Source organism: Mauremys mutica, chromosome 1 (genome assembly GCF_020497125.1).
Source record: "Mauremys mutica isolate MM-2020 ecotype Southern chromosome 1, ASM2049712v1, whole genome shotgun sequence".
Classification (NCBI taxonomy): domain Eukaryota; kingdom Metazoa; phylum Chordata; order Testudines; family Geoemydidae; genus Mauremys; species Mauremys mutica.
Genome location: NC_059072.1, coordinates 326,022,359 through 326,041,091, shown reverse-complemented (window position 1 = coordinate 326,041,091; position 18,733 = coordinate 326,022,359). Strand labels below are relative to the sequence as shown.

General features: G+C 43.7%; 1 protein-coding gene across 9 annotated transcripts in view; it reads right to left on the bottom strand.

Annotated features, from left to right (window-relative positions):
• ARHGAP20 (Rho GTPase activating protein 20) overlaps nt 1-18,733 on the bottom strand; it is a 232,599-nt gene that overhangs the window by 3,002 nt on the left and 210,864 nt on the right. For all 9 annotated transcript variants that reach the window (XM_045018115.1, XM_045018105.1, XM_045018125.1 and 6 more), the window contains 5 exons: nt 9,218-9,396; nt 6,857-7,018; nt 3,720-3,829; nt 2,511-2,700; nt 439-553 (listed from right to left, as the gene is read on the bottom strand). In XM_045018115.1, coding sequence (XP_044874050.1) covers nt 439-553; nt 2,511-2,700; nt 3,720-3,829; nt 6,857-7,018; nt 9,218-9,396 — 756 coding nt within the window. The remainder of the gene's footprint in view (nt 1-438; nt 554-2,510; nt 2,701-3,719; nt 3,830-6,856; nt 7,019-9,217; nt 9,397-18,733) is intronic.

The following is an 18,733-nucleotide window of genomic DNA, read 5'->3' as shown; positions in this document are numbered from 1 at the left end:
TCTTCCAAAATGATCATTGTAAGATGGAATAGAAATTCATTTTATTAGGTCCCCAATGCAGCATAGGGACTTAAAAACACATGCTTAAGTGCTGTGCTGAATAGGGATGAATTTATGGATACTCCCCAGTAATCAACCTATGGAGAATACATGAGAAGTTTGGGACAACCATATTACTTACGAGTGGCAAAGTGTGTTATATAGATCATGCCAAATGGAGTGAAAAGAGTGACTGAATTAGTTATGTAATTTTTTTTATCATGCACCTTATACTATCACCATCACTAAGGGAGAGTGCATGTTTGTGTACGCATTTGTGTACACTGAGTAATATTTTGGATGGACAGATTATATGAGTGGAAAATAACAGCCTTCCTAAGAATGTACTGAATCTTCTGACTGGCTGGGTTAAGCTAATATGAATGAAACATATGTTACCTGAGCCATCCTCTCTGTTGTCACATCGTATCAGTATGTCCCCAAAGAGGGTGGAAATTTCCTCTCCAAAAATCCTGCAGCAATTTTCAATTAGAAACTGTACCAGAATAGAAACCTGCAACAAATCAGTGGCAATGAGATCTCTATACAGATCTTGAACTATTGAGTTGAGAGGAGTATAGATTGGTAACAAAACCCAACCAATCCTATGTGCTTTTCCTTTGAATGAAAAGGTTGATCCCAAATATCATGTTACAGGCTCTGCTGATGCTGTATGTGGTGCTCCAGCCTTGGATTTACCCAGCATGTGCTAAATTTTGCAGGTAATGATTTGTTTCAAAGCAGGTCTAGATGGGTGGCTCCTCTGGACATGTTTCAGAGATTCTAAGGCCAGAGGGACCACTGTGATCATCTAGTCTGACTTCCTGTGTAACACAGGCCATAGGACTTCCCCCAAATACTCCCTGTCTGAGCTAAAGCACACCTCTTAGAAAAACATCCAATCGGGATGTGAAAAGTGCCAGTGATGTAGAATCCACCAGCCCTTGGTAAGTTGTTCCAATGGCTGATTACCCTCCCTGTTAAAAACGTCCACCTTATTTCCAGTCCGAATTTGTCTCGCTTCAACTTCCAGCCACTGGTCTCAACACAACTGTTAGGAGATTGAGAAAGGAACAGCCAAATCTATAAGAGGTCACTCTGGACTCCCTGGAACATGTGAATGGCCCCATGTAGGTACCTCTCATTATGAAACCAATCCTTGCTCTCCCTGTGCTCATATTAATGCCAAGAGTAATAAATGGCTCTGCACTATAAGAGACGAGCACTCTAGCACCCCCGGCCTCGGTGTTTTCCCCTCTCATCACCATTGTAGCCTCCCTCACCATAGGTCCTGCTCTCTCTCTGCACAGACTGAGCCTCTGCTAACTCTAGCCCCCTTCACTAAGCACTAGATCACTTCCCACACCATCCATGCAGGCCTCATGCTCCGTCTACCTCCTCTCACCCGCTGGCTCTGGCATGCAGTCATTTCCACACCAGTTCTTCCCACCCATAGCACGGCCTTCCAAGGACAGCAGCTTCTCCCAGGCTGGAGAACAGACCAGAGGAAGGGTAGGAAACTGGCAGGTAGTAGGCGATCACATTGGGAGGACAGGGCATATGTGGAGGGGAATGGAGTGGCACTTGCTCCATCCACGCATCCTGACCTGCCCTCACCTCCCAGTAGTCAGGAACTCTCCTGCCTTTATGGCACAGTAACCCCTAGCAGATCACCACACCCCAGCCCTACAAAAACAGCCAGTCCCCCGGCGACACACACTTCAAGAACTAGGTTAGTTCCCTACGGATAAACAGGCTTCCAGCAGATGAAATTTCTTTTACCTTTAGGCAACTGCCTCCAATTTTGCCATTACAGGGCCTCTGCATCTACACCCTTCTTCCCCCACAGCTGGAAATGAACCTACAATGGATGGATTTTCAAACTAGTATTTACAAGTTTCTGCTTTTGCATCCCTCTCATTAGGCTCATCTGTATTATTGCCTTTATGAACAGCTTCCAAATGGTGCCAGATCCCACCCTCTTCAGCAGCGCCATCTTGCGAAGGAGGCAATGGATAGATTGATTGTGCTTGGATCCCACTCGGCTCCTTCCCTACTGCCATTTACAATCTTCTCCTTGGGGATAATGTTCCCTGAGGCCCTAAGCCAACTCCTTCCTGTGCATCTTTTCCACCCCGACTGCCTTACAGGTTTATTTGGTCCTGCTTCAGTACAGTGGGCTGGACTTGATAATTTTTCGAGGTCCCTTTTCACCCTACATTTCTCCGATTATACAGAGAAAACGGTTCTAAGACCAGCTTAAACAAACAGCACCTCTAGGAGGAAGTGATTGTTACAAATGCATTGGATATTTCTGATCTCACTCCCTCTGTTTCAGGGGCAGCGTGGGGATGAATTATTTAATGTTTGCAGAGGGCTTTGAAGAGGAGAAGCACTGATCTGTGTAGGTGCTAATTATCATCACCTTGCTGAACATAGAGATTCCTTAGCAAAACTGAGGTTTCACTCACCTTTTTGGTGAATTTGCTTTCTGTTTCAGGGCTGGAGGGAGCAGGAGGCCACAGCATGCTGGGTGCGATGCACACAGCTAGATTAAATGCAGTCATCTGGTTGTCTTCAGATTGCTTTTCTATACTGTGCAGTACTCCAAAGAGGTAACGTAAAAGAACCACATTGGCTCTGGGGAGTTGCTCTATTAGCCTGAAAGAAAAAACCCATCAAAAGCAATTGAAGAAAGCACTTCCCCCCCACACTCACTAGCGCTAGCATCTGATGCAACTACAGAAATCGGAGGGAGGCAATGTGGATTAGTGGTTAAAGCAGGAAATAGTTACTATTTCAATAGCTTCTAAGAAAAGACCCAGCAGGTACTCTCATTACTCAAACTTCATTGCATTCCTCTAATATGGTGCAATTCAGAACAATTGCTGATATACTGTGAATTAGTCTAAGAAATAATTAACACTGCACTGTCACATAAACGCACATGTACAATTTGTGATCTTTATTTGTTCTTTTGTTCAATTAGTTGTCAACTCACTGGTTCACTCAGTTGCAAAATTCAGTCATTTGCTCTGGATACCCAGTTGTTAACGTAAATTGGCATGGCTCCATCTAATAGGTTGCCTAGTCCACCCTCCCACCTGCATGGACTAGTGCTTTGCCGAGTCTAATTTTAATATCCTCAGCAACGGAGCTTCCACCATTGCCAGACTCCAATATTTCACTATGACACAATCCCGGCTTCACAACAGTCACTGAAGTTTGAAACGAATGCAAATAAAATAAAATAAAATAAAGAGTGGAACTGAATAGTTGCTGCACCCCTTTTGCCAAAGCTCCTGAACCACCCAAAACAAACTCAGTCTATTTTGGTAGCAGGCAGAAGTCCTTTGAGAGCATATTTATAAACACTCTCCTGTGGTCTTGGTGAAAGGAAATGACTGAAATCTGCTTACTGGCATGTACTCCCACAGCAGGCACATAGGTACCAAGGACATGATTTAGGAAAGCACCCGATACAGGAAAGCTCTTCAGCATGTGTTTAACTTGTAGCATGTACTTAAGCCCCTTTTATGTCAATGGGACTTGAGCACGTGCCTATGTGCTTTCCTCAACTGGAGGCAACTTAAGCACGTATTTAAACGCTTTCCTTAATTGGGGCCTGTCAAAAGTCTAATTTGCAGGATTCCACTTTTTTGCAATATAAATAACTCTACCTTTGGATGTCTTTTATCTTCTCTTCATGGTTCCCTCGATCCATCACAGAGACCCACTTATCACAGAGCTGGGATGAAAAAATGCTGCCTGGGATGTTCCGAAGAAAATCCTTATTCCAAGAGAGGAACAATAAAAACATGTGAGCTAGCAGTGTGGGGGAGGAAAAAAGATAAGCTACACAGATCTGAGAGAATGTATTGGTGGGACAGCACTGGCTGGTGTGCATTTTATTCCATGGAGCCACTGAGGCAAGCAGTAAAGCTCTTAAAATTAAGAAAAAAATTGCATTATGTTTAGGATTAATATTTTCATACCCTCTCCTGAACCTTTTCTGTCAAACAGGATGCATTTCTGATGCTTTATCTGTTTTCACTGCACCAGCGAATTAGCTCAGGGGCCAGTTATTTGGATACCGTGAGACGCCTGCAGTTTACTAATCATCTGATTATCTTCAATCCCCATTTATCCCAGCAAAATGTTTACAGTGCTTGTCACGGATCTGGCTAAGTAAGGAGCACACCCTTGCTGCACTCCAAGAATGAAGAGAAGACTACAAACGCACAGCTACTTTCCTACACATGTCACAGAAAGACCTGGTCTATGCTTATAAGATTTAATGGTAAAATGATGCTGGTTGGAGGGTGGTAATTTTTAACCATATAGTTATACCAGAATAAAGGCAACTTATACTGCTATAGTTATTCTCCTTCCTGTATGAGAGTAGCTACACTCGTATAAAGCACCTTTATACTGATATAACTGCAGTCACAAGTTGGCAGTGCCACCTTAACTGTACCAGTATAGTTAAAGCGGTACAAATTTCTAGTGTAGACAAGCAATACATTTTACAGTAATTTTCCTATAGGGCCTGATCCTGAGCCATTGAAATCACTGGTAAAAATTCCACTGGGTTCAGTGGTGCCGAATTAGGCCCATATTATCATGTGTTTATGTACTAATTATTTTGTGTTCAGTTTGTGACTGTCACAGGACTGCCAAAGAACAGATTGATTCTGATGATAAAAATGAAAGTTAGTTAGTTCTGCCTGCCCATTCTCTTCAGAATAAGGCTTGTACTTCCCTGAATTACAGACACAGAGCTCAATTCTGGTCTCCAGTGTTCCTATAAATAACGAACCAGAGTAGCTGCACATTGCATGGCTCCCTCATTCAAGCGGCAGGAAATATTCTTCACTGATGCTTGATTCACACCTTGGGGAAACTCTTTAGATACAAGGTCTGAGATGGGCACTTCCAAAGAATATTAAAGCAAAGTGAATCAAGGGGGGAGTCCCCCCAGAGCATGGTACATGAATTCAGTTCTCTGTCAAGTTTTCAAGTGGCAGGAAAATTTGCTCTCCTACCAGCTTAAATGTACAATTAGCACTTTTTCAGCAGATCCCACCGACTTTGCCAGCCTTAAATGGGGTCATGCTTTTACCACACGAACTTTTGAACCATGTCTATGATCCATAATACACAAACAGGCTTTTCTTTGACATCAGACATGTACACCCCCTTTCCCCATCTAGTTTTGGGACAACTGCAATGAAAATTATGATTTCCACCTAAAATCTGTGGTAACAAACAGGGTCTTGATCCATCAAAGCACTTCAGCAGTTGCTTAACTTGAGGCATGGGAATAGTCCCACTGGAGCCAATAGGATAACTCATATGCTTAAAGTTAAGCACATGTTGAAATGCTTTGTTGGGTGAGGGCCCCGCTGCTCAGCACTTTGCAGGATTGAGCACTAGATGTGCAAAATATTTGCAATGAAATGGACACAAGTACTACAATGCTTCCCCCCACTCTTTTTGCTACAAACAAAATAAGTGGGCTCATTTCACCCCCAAAATTTTGCCCTTTTTCATATGCTTGTTTTAAACCTTAAATAGGCCACTTTTCTCCAAACAAAACAAACTCTATTGTGATGTGAAAAATAGGCACAGTGAGGTAAAGCCAGGGCAGAGGATCAGCACCATTTTGGCACTATTTTAACGATTTAAGTGGTGTTCCCTGTGCAAAGGTGCAAGCATGAGTCAGATTCATTCAATGGCTTTATATTGAGAATACAAATTTCACACGTTCTGGCTGAAGACAAAAACTCGTGTCAAATTGTGCAGAAAAACAAAATCTGGAGAGTGTCAATCAATTTGCAAGGGTGAAACCAAAACACTTTTGTGCAAAATTTGGGGAAGATATTTCACCATCTTTACAAGCACAGATATTATTCCACGTTCAGGTCTTATTTTCTTCTCTTCTGTACACTCTAAAACCAGTAGATGTGGTTTCTCACAACCACCATTTGATTTCTTTAAAAGAAGCAGGTGTGCTTTTCCTTATGTCTACATGTTATCCAGAGAGCATTTCTCTTTTCCAGTGAACATTAACAGCAGCAGCACAGCACAAGGAGGAATCTGATTCCATGCAAACCCCAAGACAGGGATCTAACTTAATTCCTTGAATTGTTCAAGTTCTCTTGAGCTAATGGAGAATTTCCGATTTACTGTCAGTAGTTAACAGCAGCACATTTTAAGACCTCCAACCACTAGAGGGCAGACCATTGCAACATGACAGGCAACAACTCAGGCATCAGGAATGGCAGCAAGAGGAATAGCATTCTCTGTTAAAAAACCTACTAGAGACACTACTTGAACACATATCAATGGAGATTACAAGCACCCATTGTACGTAAACATGTGAAGGGTAATAAAACAACAGGGCAAATATGCCAGTCCATATTTGAGATTTATATAGAAATACACATCAGACAAAACTCTTCCAAATAGGCTGGTTATGAATTCTGGATGTTCTCTGCATGAAACAATACTGTTATTAACATACTAGTCCTTATGCAAAGATAATCCACAGAGAAATAAACCTGAATAGTTTGGGAAGCACAAGAGTCTTGTCGTTTATAGCATCTTTACAGAATAAGGGCCCAAGCCTGCAAAGAACTCCCACAGACTTTAAGGAGAGCTAGAGGACTTGGAGGATCAGGTTCTAAATGAGATCGGAGGCCAATTTTAAAAAAGTAATAATAAACTCCTATTGCAGAAAACAAATTGACTTATTGTCATATCCCTCCTCCCACCCCCCGCCCTCAAGGAGAGAGGAGTAAAGCTCTTTGCATACCTTAAACACTGAGGCAGTCACAAATATGGATTCACAAGCTAGGTGCACTTCAGCTCCCAAATTCAGCTTCTCCTTGAGCTCTCGGCAGGATTTCGCATTTGCTGAGCGTCTGAAAATACCCCTGGTAAAAGGCCCCTCTTTGTAAAGGAAGGAAAGCATGTCCTGTGCAAAATTAAAGAGGCAGATAGCCTTCCTTACATACAGCTTCTTTATCTGTTAACTATTAAGATGTGGTTTTATCCTTTTTCCTCATGTGCAAACATCCCACAAAGATTCACAAGTCAAAAAAAATCAGGGTATATTCTCTATTCCATGGGTTTTGCCACCCAACCTTCATTAAAGCTATGGTCTGCGGCACTGAGTTGAGAAAACATTTCTCCAAACAAGCTGTGCGAATATCCTCACCCAATATAATATTACTCAACACTGATCTAGCACATTACCTCTCCAAAGCACTGTGCAAATGTTAGCCAGTTTATACTGCTGTACAGGAAGAGAGCAACAGTCCATCTAGCATAGTATCCTGTCTGACAGTGGCTACAGCCAGATGCTTCACAGGGAGGTGTCAAGCCTCCGTTCACCTGTTTGTTCAGCATTGCTGCAAACTATGTGCTAAGGTTTCTGACCCAGCTGATGATCAATTTGTAGCCTGAACAGCCTATCATAATTTTAATCATAGCTAGTAGGTACTTCTCATTTCATATTAATCTCCACTTCTAAATCCTAATTAAGAGTCAGCCCTTATTCTGCCACCCTTACTGTGTGTGACCAGTATGTTACTCCATGGAGTGTTTCATTTAGGAATTTTTTAAAATAGTGATATATATTCTATACACACACACACACTTACTTGTCTGAAGACCAAACTATTTAAAACAAGGAAAATAAGTCAGTCACAAAGCAATCGAGTACGGTTTGTTTTAAGGAAGGATCTCTGAGCTGACGGCAGGGAAATGGTGGCTGGTGGAGAATGTATCATCATTAATTTGAGTTATTAGAACTGTAATGGCTGAGAAGTAGCTTTTGGCTAATTTTGCAGTCTGGACTGCTGGGTAGGTCTTCCTGAAGCGCAGCAATGCAAATATGCCAAATGGAAACTATTTTTAAAGTCTACATTCCTCCTCTTTCAGAAGTTGGGAGCCAACTGTCCATCTACGTGCAAATACCTTTATAGGGGCACCATTCACACCAGCAGTACTCAGAGCAGTATTTCCCCTTTCTTTGCAAAGATTAGGAGCTCATTTGTTAAGAATGAGCTAAATCCTGCAATGCAAGATCTCAGCTTGAGAACGAAGGTTTGGCCAACAAACAAAACTGGTCAAAGTTTTAGGGCAACGAGTTAATGGTTTGACCCGCTTTTTGTAAGATAAAAACTAAAACAACCCTTTCAAATTAGAATGCAGGTTATAATGCTTTAAAGCAGACACTTGCAACCTGTGTGGGGCTTTAACGCCCTCAGCTTTGCCTTCTCCATATAGCATCCCAGATGCCGTGTTTCATTCTCCAAGGAAGCTGCATGAATTTTATGAAAGTCACTTTTTGGGACTTAAACAACATAAGTTTTTCAGACTCAAACTACTAATTGTACCAAGTGGTGTCCATGCACCCAGTAACTTTACTTTTCCCAAACAAAAGTTCCCAAAGGATTCAAGTTTGAGAGAGATTCTCAGAACACCTCAGTGGCTGCACTGGGCTTGAAGGACCTAATAGTTCTAGAATAGATTCCTAAGGTAAACTAGAGCACATCTCTGGAGGGTTAAATTGGATGCCCTAAAATTATCAAAATTCATAAAGACTGCAGCTAGAAAACAAAAAATGCTCTAGAATGTCCTGAAGAGTCCTGGTATGAACATCCCTGAGTGATGTGGGGAGAACATACCAAGGCAAGCTTAAGAGTCAGATCCTCCGCTGCTGTAAATTGATGTAGCTCCATTGACTCCACAAGATCTCCCCTGATTTACGCCAGCTGAAGATCTGGCCCTTAGACTTAGGAGCCTGATTCCACAACACTTCTGTTGAGTAGTGCATACTCCTATTGAGGAGTAGGGACTACTTGCATGAGAGAGAGTTACAGAACCAGGCCCATGCAGAAAAGATAGATTAGTTTTAAAAAATCTTCAGCCTGATTACATACTATTTGCAGACTGATTTGTATTAATCAGGTCTGACCACATTTTACAAACATTTGCTGCAATTTGTGTTGACAGCCAAAGTTCTGGCTCAAAACTGGAGAGAACGTTTCCTTCTGGTTTCCCTACGGAGGATCATTTCAGTGTCCTGGCTACCTAACCCCCAACCTTCTCATTTACTATTCAAAGAAATCCCAAATATTTAATAGCCAGCACAGAATCTGTGACTTACCAAGACAGGTTTGGGCAGATTGTCATTCTCACAGATGGCTGGCAGCGACAGACCAAAGAGTTTCCCTGGAACAGGAGATGTTGGAGACAGTGGTATATTGTCCAGCTGAGTGCCTGAACCACGCCAAAAGGCCCAGTTTATGATCGATCTTTTCCTTTTAAATGGCTTTTGGCTTAGTTCTGGGGAAAAAGTGAGATGTTTATTAGAAGAAATGTATTTCAGTTCTGTTTCCAATATTACTTTTGTAGTGGTTGCTATGGTTTCAGATGGAAAAGTTTCATGAACACAACCAACTCCTCGGTCTGGCTCAGCCTATTCCATTGGTGTTCATCCATGCACACATGGAGAACATGCCTTATTATCCAAGCATTCAAAAAGGATCACACAGATCTGCACTGCATTGCTAGACTGCAGCCGGAACTCTTACCTCTAAATGCAGGATTAAGAAAACAAGCCCACTGAGTTTACATGCATCTAGATTGTTCCCACCCACATGCACAAAAACCACACAGCCTCTTTTTTAAAGAAGCAGCAAAGAGTCTTGTGGCACCTTATAGACTAACAGACGTTTTGGAGCATGAGCTTTCGTGGGTGAATACCCACTTCGTCGGATGCATGTAGTGGAAATTTCCAGGGGCAGGTATATATAAGCAAGCAAGAAGCAGGCTAGAGATAATGAGGTTAGTTCAATCAGGGAGGATGAGGCCCTCTTCTAGCAGCTGAGGTGTGAAAACCAAGAGAGGAGAAACTGGTTTTGTAGTTGGCAAGCCATTCACAGTCTTTGTTTAATCCTGAGCTGATGGTGTCAAATTTGCAGATGAACTGAAGCTCAGCAGTTTCTCTCTGAAGTCTGGTCCTGAAGTTTTTTTGCTGCAGGATGGCCACCTTAAGATCTGCTATTGTGTGGCCAGGGAGGTTGAAGTGTTCTCCTACAGGTTTTTGTATATTGCCATTCCTAATATCTGATTTGTGTCCATTTATCCTTTTCCTTAGAGACTGTCCAGTTTGGCCGATGTACATAGCAGAGGGGCATTGCTGGCATATGATGGCGTATATTACATTGGTGGACATGCAGGTGAATGAACCGGTGATGGTGTGGCTGATCTGGCTTGCTCTTGCTGGCTGCTGTACCATGAAATTCCAGTTCCCACTGGCAATGGGCTGGAGCAGCCTCTGCACAACTAACATCAATGAGTAAGCTGATGGGGGAAGGAGCATTAACAGCCAACAGAAAAACCCAGTTGCCTTTCCAACTCTTTTTCCCCAGAGTGAGTATCTGTGTACTTGCTCCAAGCATTTGCCGACCAATGCTCAAGAACCAGTGCCTGCTCTTTAATCAATGTCTTCCAGCTGGCACTTCATCACGATGCCAAAACACCAATGGGCTTGGTTATTCTTCATTCTTTTTGATGGTTTTCATGAGGTATGGTAACAGTGAAAGCTCCAAACTGCACTACTGACGGAAGCTCTTCTTTACAGCACAAAGAGAACCAAGGCAATCTTAAATAGAAAAGGGATTCCCTCATGTTTATCTATGTCATTCTATATTCATTCTGGCTTAACAGCAAAGGGTATTTTGGAGGGTTGAGTTGGCAACTTTAAGGTGGAAATATGAAATAATATACATATTACACACACACACACATACACACTTTCCCTTTTCTTTTGTCTCCCAAGTCTCTGATTCAGGTTTACAGGATCCTTAAACCTCTATGAACCTTTCCATACATTGATTCTTTCATCCCGCGGAAGGTTCTACATTGCTAGAATTCAGGTGCGGTACTTCTATAAGCATGGATTTCAGTACAATATAGACTTTTATATCGTGTACTTTATCACACATGCTTTTAGCATCACTAGTGGCTTCTGTTATACATCATTCCATTGTAGAAGATTACGTTCTCATTGGGAGTGGGGGAATTCATTTCATTACAATTAGACAGGAAAGTTAGAGTAACTCAAAACTTGAACGTTTTAACATTACAAGCTGATGAAAAATACTTTCCATAAAAAATGACGATATAAATTTAAAACGAACCAAAGCTTCATGAAAGATAAGCCTGACAAAGTTTAAGATTGTGCTTTCACATGTCATGCTTTGGAAGAAAGGAACTACCTCTAATGTCTAAAAACTAAATTTTTGTTATAGTTTGCTAAGGTTTACTACACTGGGAGTTCTGTTCTTACAACAGCAAGTATATACTTATGCTCTGTTCTTGCAATAAATACATTGAGCCCATTGAAAGGAAAAATTAAGGAGAGCTCCTATTCTGGAGAATAAGGAATATTAAAACTTAAGGGAATTTATTAAAAAAATTAGGAACAATTACTAGCTTCTTGTTATTGCCTTCAATTCCAAGAGGCCAAAGTACTTAAAAAAATTATGCAAACAAAAAAAGGACCATTTCAAGGAAATGCAGCCACCATTTAGGAGAGAAACAGCATTTGTTTAACAGTGCACTCCAACAATTATTATTATCTAGACCAGGGAGCGGAACGGAGGTAAAACTATAGGGGGAATTTAGGTAAGCAGAATTATTACCCAATCTGGAATTTAGCCAGGTCACCCCCACACTAGTGAAAAACTTATGAAATTTCAGAAATGTGTCTAAGTAAATGAACAATGTTGCAATTAGGAAAATTTCAGCCTTTCCTTTGTGGCAACAGAGTGGTTGAGCCAATCTCAAAGGAAACTTTTCTTTATCTCCAGCTCCCCAAGGCAATAACTCATTGGTCAAACTAAGTGAGAGTCTTAAGCCTGGTGTTATGAGGTCCGCTTCTGACGCTGGTATATTCCCCTCAAAAACACTTTCTGTAGAGCTACCACCAGAGAACAAAGTCCTGGAGAGACAGTTGTTCCACTTGGCTACTGGCTTGTTAGCATTTAAATCTCACTGTCAAGCCAGGAGAAGATTTCTTCCTATTTGAAGAGGACCAATTCAACATTCTTGAAAACACTGGGACAGAAACCAACAAGTAGCCTAAACCAATGAAACACCAGCATAGTGTCAAAAATTGACAATGGCTGAGCAGCAGGAAGAAACATCTTGTGGCCACAAAGAGATTCTAAGGACAGTAAAGCTAGTCCAATATTAGTTCATTTACAGCTCAAGGGAAATGGGAGATATCAAGGAGAAGAGCTGGGGGGTGGAGAGACATATAAGGTCTTTCTTTGCTTAAACATGTGCTAAGTTAAGATACAAAGAGAAGCTCCAACATGGCTGAGAGACAGGCAGCTTATTCATTGTGCTGAAGGCAGTACTTTCATACTTTGGAACACAAACTTTGTACTCCTAGGGTCTCCTCTGGGCAGCGGTGCAGTCTGGATATTTTAAGTTCTCAGCCCCTGCCAGCATGGCCACGCACGTACAATGCAAGAGGTCACACTGTGCGGTCCTCCACTGTTTTGCTCTTTGAAATGGAGTCCTCCATGGAGCTGTATGGGAGTCACACTGTATGTGGAGGATGCCATTTTGAGAACAATTCTGTCCACACGGCAACTTTTTTTCACATTACAGTCATTTGTTAACTATGTTCAGATGTCACCACCTACCAGGCTGCCTGTGTGTGTGCCTGTGCATTATGGGAAAATCCAGGCAATTAATTCATACTGCCTCAATAAGGGAGTGTGGCACCAGTATCACATGGCTCAATGCACTCAAATACGTCCTAATGCATAGTGATGGAGGAGGAGGAGGAGGAGGAGGAGTGGCCAACTTGTACAGAATGGTGCTATTAGGGGGTATAATCTACGCCAGTGGTTTTCAAACTGTGGATTGCAGCCCAGTACTGGGTCGTGGAATTCAAGGCACTGGGTTGCGGCAGCCCTGATCAGCGCTGCTGACCGGGCCGTTAAAAGTCCCGTCGGTGGTGCTGCCCGGCTAAGGCAGGCTAGTTCCTACCTGTTCTGACACCGCACTGTGCCCTGGAAGTGGCCAGCAGCAGGTCCGGCTCTGAGGTGGGGGGAAAGGGCACAGGGCTCCATGCACTGTCCTCACCTTGAACACCAGCTCCGCACTCCCATTGGCCAGTTCACAGCCAATGGGAGCTGAGGAGGCAGTGCCTGCGGGCGAGAGCCACCCAGAGCTGCCTGCACATCTCTGCCTAGGAGCTAGATCTGCTGCTGGCCGCTTCCAGGGCACAGCACGGTCTGCAGTGCCAGGATAGGCAAAAAGCTGCGCTACTGACTGGGAGCTGCCCGAGGTAAGCCCACACCCAGACCCCTCGACCCAGCCCTGAGCCTCCCCGAAGCCCTGAACCCTTCATTCCTGGCCCCACCCTGCAGCCCTCACCCCCGCACTCCAACCCTCTGCCCCAGCCCTGACTCCCTCCCACACCCCAACCCCCTGCCCTGAGCCCCCCCAAACCCAGAGCCCCCCCTCACATCCTGAATCCCTCATCCCTGGCCCGAACTCAGAGCCCTGACCCCCTCCCACACCCCAACCCCCTGCCCAGCCCTGAGCCCCCCCCAAACCCAGAGCCCCCCCTCATCCTGAATCCCTCATCCCCGGCCCGAGCCCTGACCCCCTCCCACACCCCAACCCCCTGCCCAGCCCTGAGCCCCCCCAAACCCAGAGCCCCCCCTCACATCCTGAATCCCTCATCCCCGGCCCGAACCCAGAGCCCTGACCCGCTCCCACACCCCAAACCCCTGGCACAGCACAGAGCCCCCCCAAACCCAGAGCCCCCCCTCACATCCTGAATCCCTCATCCCCGGCCTGAGCCCAGAGCCCTGACCCCCTCCCACACCCCAACCCCCTGCCCAGCCCAGTGCCCCCTCCCACACCCTTAACCCCTCATTCCTGGGCCCACCCCGCAGCCCTCACTCCTGCATCCCAACCCTTTGCCCCAGCCCTGAGCCCCTCCCACAGCCCAAACCCCTAATCCCCAGCTCCGCTGGGTCACAGGCACCAACCATTTTCTTCACCTGGGTCGCCAGAAAAGAAGTTTGAAAACCACTGATCTATGCAATGTGAAAGTATTTCACCTTTGCCAGTGGCCTATGTAATACATGATTGAAACACTTATGCCTCTGTGCTTGCTAATTGTATGTTAACCATGTTGTGCGTGGACAACCACCATGTTTAGAGCCAACTGTATCCCTAACTGGCTTCACATTCAGCTGTAAGTTTTAGTGGACACTGTATAAACTCCGTTTACAAGTTAACTATTTTATCCTATTTCAGGGAAAAAGAGAATAAATTGAGCTTAATCTTACAATAGTGAGGTGCAGCATTATGAGCCATAAGACCTGTTACCATACATACAAATCTTGCCCTTTGTTGTGAACTCCTCCGATACGTAGGCAGAATTGTGCCTGGTGGTTACATAACAATAACAGCCACATAGACTTCGGCCTGCTGATTTCAAGATCAGCCTGAGATCAGCCACTGGCCTCTGTGCTGCTGTCCTTATCCATTTCCTAAACTAGTCTGTGAGTGGGAGCCAAGAAGAGGAAAAAGAGAGTGGATCCTGCAGCATACAAGTTAATCAGGTTTGCAAACAGATAAAGCAATTTAAAAATGATGTATTGCTCAATCAGCTGAGCAGGAGAGTGGAAAAATAAATAAATAGCCTCTCTTACTGACACTTTGCACAATGCGTGTGCATCATCCATGGGCTGCCCCAAGCCTCAGATCCAGAGGCAGTCTTGCTTTCTCTCCGGTAGTTTACACAGTGCTATTGATAATGGGTCTGCATCAGAACTTGAGAGAGTTGATTTGCATTTCTATTTTCTCTTGCCAGTCAATGTCAGCTGCCAAGCTGGGCCTATAAACCTAATCACACCTGTTTACTAATTGCCTCATTCCTAAAATATGCCATGAAGTAACAGATACTGCATAACATTGGTGGGGGCAGGGAGGGGGAGTAGAAAGGAAATTATTTTACTATATATAAAATGCAATTAAATTCCCTATGTAGTGTGTAATACATACACATACCAAACCCCCATATATTTAATTTCTAGATACATTAAAAATGGTGTTCTAGGCATACACTCTGAGCAATGATATCCAGGAAATAAAAATTATTGGTGAGGCACATGAAAAAGTCCTACATATATATGATTTTATACTATTATTAATACTACAGTAGCACAAAGAGGTGACAACTGAGATCAGGGTCCCAGTATGCTAAGTGCAGTAAAAAAAAACACACGTATTAAGAGCGTCTCTGCCCCAATGAGTCTACAGTCTAAGGCTCCAGCCCTGCAAAATCTTACTCATGTGCTTAACTCTCTCACTGAGGTCACTGTGCACAAAATTAAGCATGTGCTCAAGAGTATGCAGGGTTGGGCCCGATACAGACAAGACAAAGGGTGGAAGAGTATTATTATCCCCATTAATGGAAGCAGAGACATACTTAAGTACATGCCTAACCTTAAGAATGTGAGTAGCCTGCTTCTGGGAGCCACTTGGAGGACAATGGGTATTCAACCACGAAAGCTTATGCTCCAATACATCTGTTAGTCTTAAAGGTGCCACAGGACTCTGTTGCTTTTTACTTGGAGGACAGTGGATGCCTCACTTTACAGCTTTCTTCCTCAGCTCCAAAAATCCACCACCATCACTTTCTTTCCCCCCATCTAATTTTCATCAGATATTATTCTACATCTCTTTTTTTTCCCGATTTAATACCATTATGGATGCTACTCCATCTCCAGACTTTCTACAAAATACCCAAAAGCAGAAACTATTGGGCAGCCCTCTTGCAGTCAGGATGGCTGACCAGAGAGAGGCTGCCTCTCTGAAGCCAGATGAAAATATGGACTGGCTACCACAAATCTCAAGTGAGCAGATTATCTTGAGAAAAAGATAGGCGGATACAACGGAGATCAAAAATATTATGATCAAAAAAGATCAAAAAAGTATGCGCCAAGCTAATTTGCGAGGCTTGGCATCAAGACTAGAGAACGCTGAGAACAGAATCTCCTCACAAGAAGACACGGTAAGTAGCATGAATATAACTGCAGAGCAACAGGAAAGAACTATTAAAGCACCACAAGAGAAGGTTAAGGATATCTTGAGGGAAAAATCTGAGACTCGTGGGTCTCCCAGCGGGACTGGAAAAAGGGAGGCCTGTGGAATTTTTATCCACCATACTGCCAGCACTTTTGTCTCTGCCTCTAATCAAACTTAGAAATTGAGAGTGCTCACCGCTATCTTGTGCCAAGCCCCATCCAAATGCAAAGCCCTGGGCCATAATTGTAAGATTTTAAAAATACAGTATTAAGGAACTCATTCTTTAAAAAGCCCATGAACTGAAAGATCTAACAAGGACACAGGGTGATTATTTCCCTGGATTACACCAAGGACATGCTGGAAAAAAGGGCTAAATTCAATAGATCAAGAGCCCTAGCGAAAGGATTGGGTTTGGACTACTTTGTTTCCTTCCCTGCTACTTTCAACGTTAAAGAGGAAGGTAAGATACTCATGATTTCAGTGCACAGGGAGCACCATCCACCTCGTGATGCTGACTCCAAGCAACTCACTGCACCGGACCTGGGGACCCCTTACACCTATGGATTGGCAAGGCTCAGAGTAGTGTGATGCTATTTCCTACCTGAGGCACTCTCCCTCCTCGTACCTTTTCCAATCCCTTACCTCACCCACCCCCCTCCTTTAAAAAAAAATATTCCTGCCTGATTATTTTACTTGGTTTCATCCCCATCTAATTCAGAGATTCGGGGTTTATAGTAAATCTGGAAATATTCAATCCATTTGCCCTACAGATACACTTATAAAAGATACCAAATCTAAACGACGGAATCAAGATTTTAGTTTAATGATGAATCTTTTTAATTCTCCATGGTGAATAAATCTGATCTCCTAAAATCCTATCCAAGAATAATTATTATTGCTGGTTATGATTCACCAAATTACTGATACTGCGAGTATGAGACCGTCAGTTGTCTTTTCCAATAATATTAGTTCAGGTGGTTTATTTTAGTTTTTATTTTCATTAAATGAGATGAAATAAATGTTAAGCTGATTTAGCTATTGGGCCATGGAGTTCACACAATACTCAAGTGCGGACAAAACTGTAGGGGGTAAATTTTAGGTAGAACTGTTCTGCCAATGAACACTTACTTGCAAATGATCCCGTTACATTAGAATAAGGTTAAACTATTTGTATACCTTTCTTATGTATCTCCTGTAGACTTGTTCCTTAGACACTAGTCTTCTTCCCCTTTTGTTGTTGTGAACAGTGCAGAAACCATTCTCTCCCTTGATATGAGACTAGTTCTTCTTTATAAAGTTAGAGGGAAACCAGCTATACCCTACATGGGTGTTTTGGAGAGGTGGGGGGAGTGAGTGACGAGGTCACCCCCTTGTAAACCCCCTGGACTGAGGTATTATTTCCATTTGGATAAGAATTATGTATTTTTAAGTGATCCGTGATCAGTTTTGACCACTTCATTTCTTTTTATTCAGTTTTTCCTATTTGTTTCCCACATTATACCCATCTTTTACCTTTCCAGGTCTGCCTTACCTTCTCCTCTTTCCCCTCCCCTTCATGCCCCCATGGCAGTGAAGGGAAACCCAGATATACCATTCCTAAGATCTGGAAGTAACAATGACCCAAGCAATGATACTATTCAGGTGCCTGATAAAGAGATATTTGACCTAAACACTCCTTATGGCTATTATAATAAATAGTGTTTCCTGGACTATAAAAGGGGTTAATCATTCGATAAAAAGAAAAAGAATTGTCACCCACCTAAAAAGGCTGAAAGCAGATATTATCTTCCTACAGGAAAACTACCTTAATGACTTGGAGGCAGAGAAATTGTGGAGGGGTTAGATGCGGGGAAGGGATGTTTAACAATTTCCCCTCTACAGCAAACAGGTGTAGCAATATTGTTTCACAAAAGACTCAATTTACAAATTCTAGATGTAAATAAAGATGAAGGTGGTAGATTTTTGCTGGAGAAGGCTAAGATCTCGGACTCTATCAATGGTTTTCAAACTATGGGTCGCGACCCAGTACCGGGTTGCATAATGGCAGGCACTGGGTCATGGCAGCTCTGGTCGGTACCGCCCATCGGGCCATTAAAAGTCCCATCAGTGGTGTTGCCCGGCTAAGGCAGGCTTGTTCCTACCTGTTCTGACACCGCACTGTGCCCCAGAAGTGGCCAGCAGCAGGTCCGGCTCCTAGGCGGGGGGACCATGGGGCTCTGCGCACTGCCCCCACCCTGAGCACTATCTACACACTCCCATTGGCTGAGAACCAGCCTACGGGAGCTGGGGGGGTGGGTGCCTGTAGGCGAAAGCCGTGCAGAGCCATTTGTGCGCCTCCGCCTAGGAGTCGGACCTGTTGCTGGCTGCTACCGGGGTGTAGCGCGGTCTGAGGTGCCAGGACAGGCAGGAAGCCTGCCTTAGCACTCCCACTCATTGGGAGCTGCCCGAGGTAAGCCCGAGCCCCAATTCCCTGCCCCAGGCCTGAGCCCCCCCAAAACCTAGAGCCCCTTCCTGCACCCCAAGCCTCTCATCCCTGGCCCCACCCCAGAGCCTG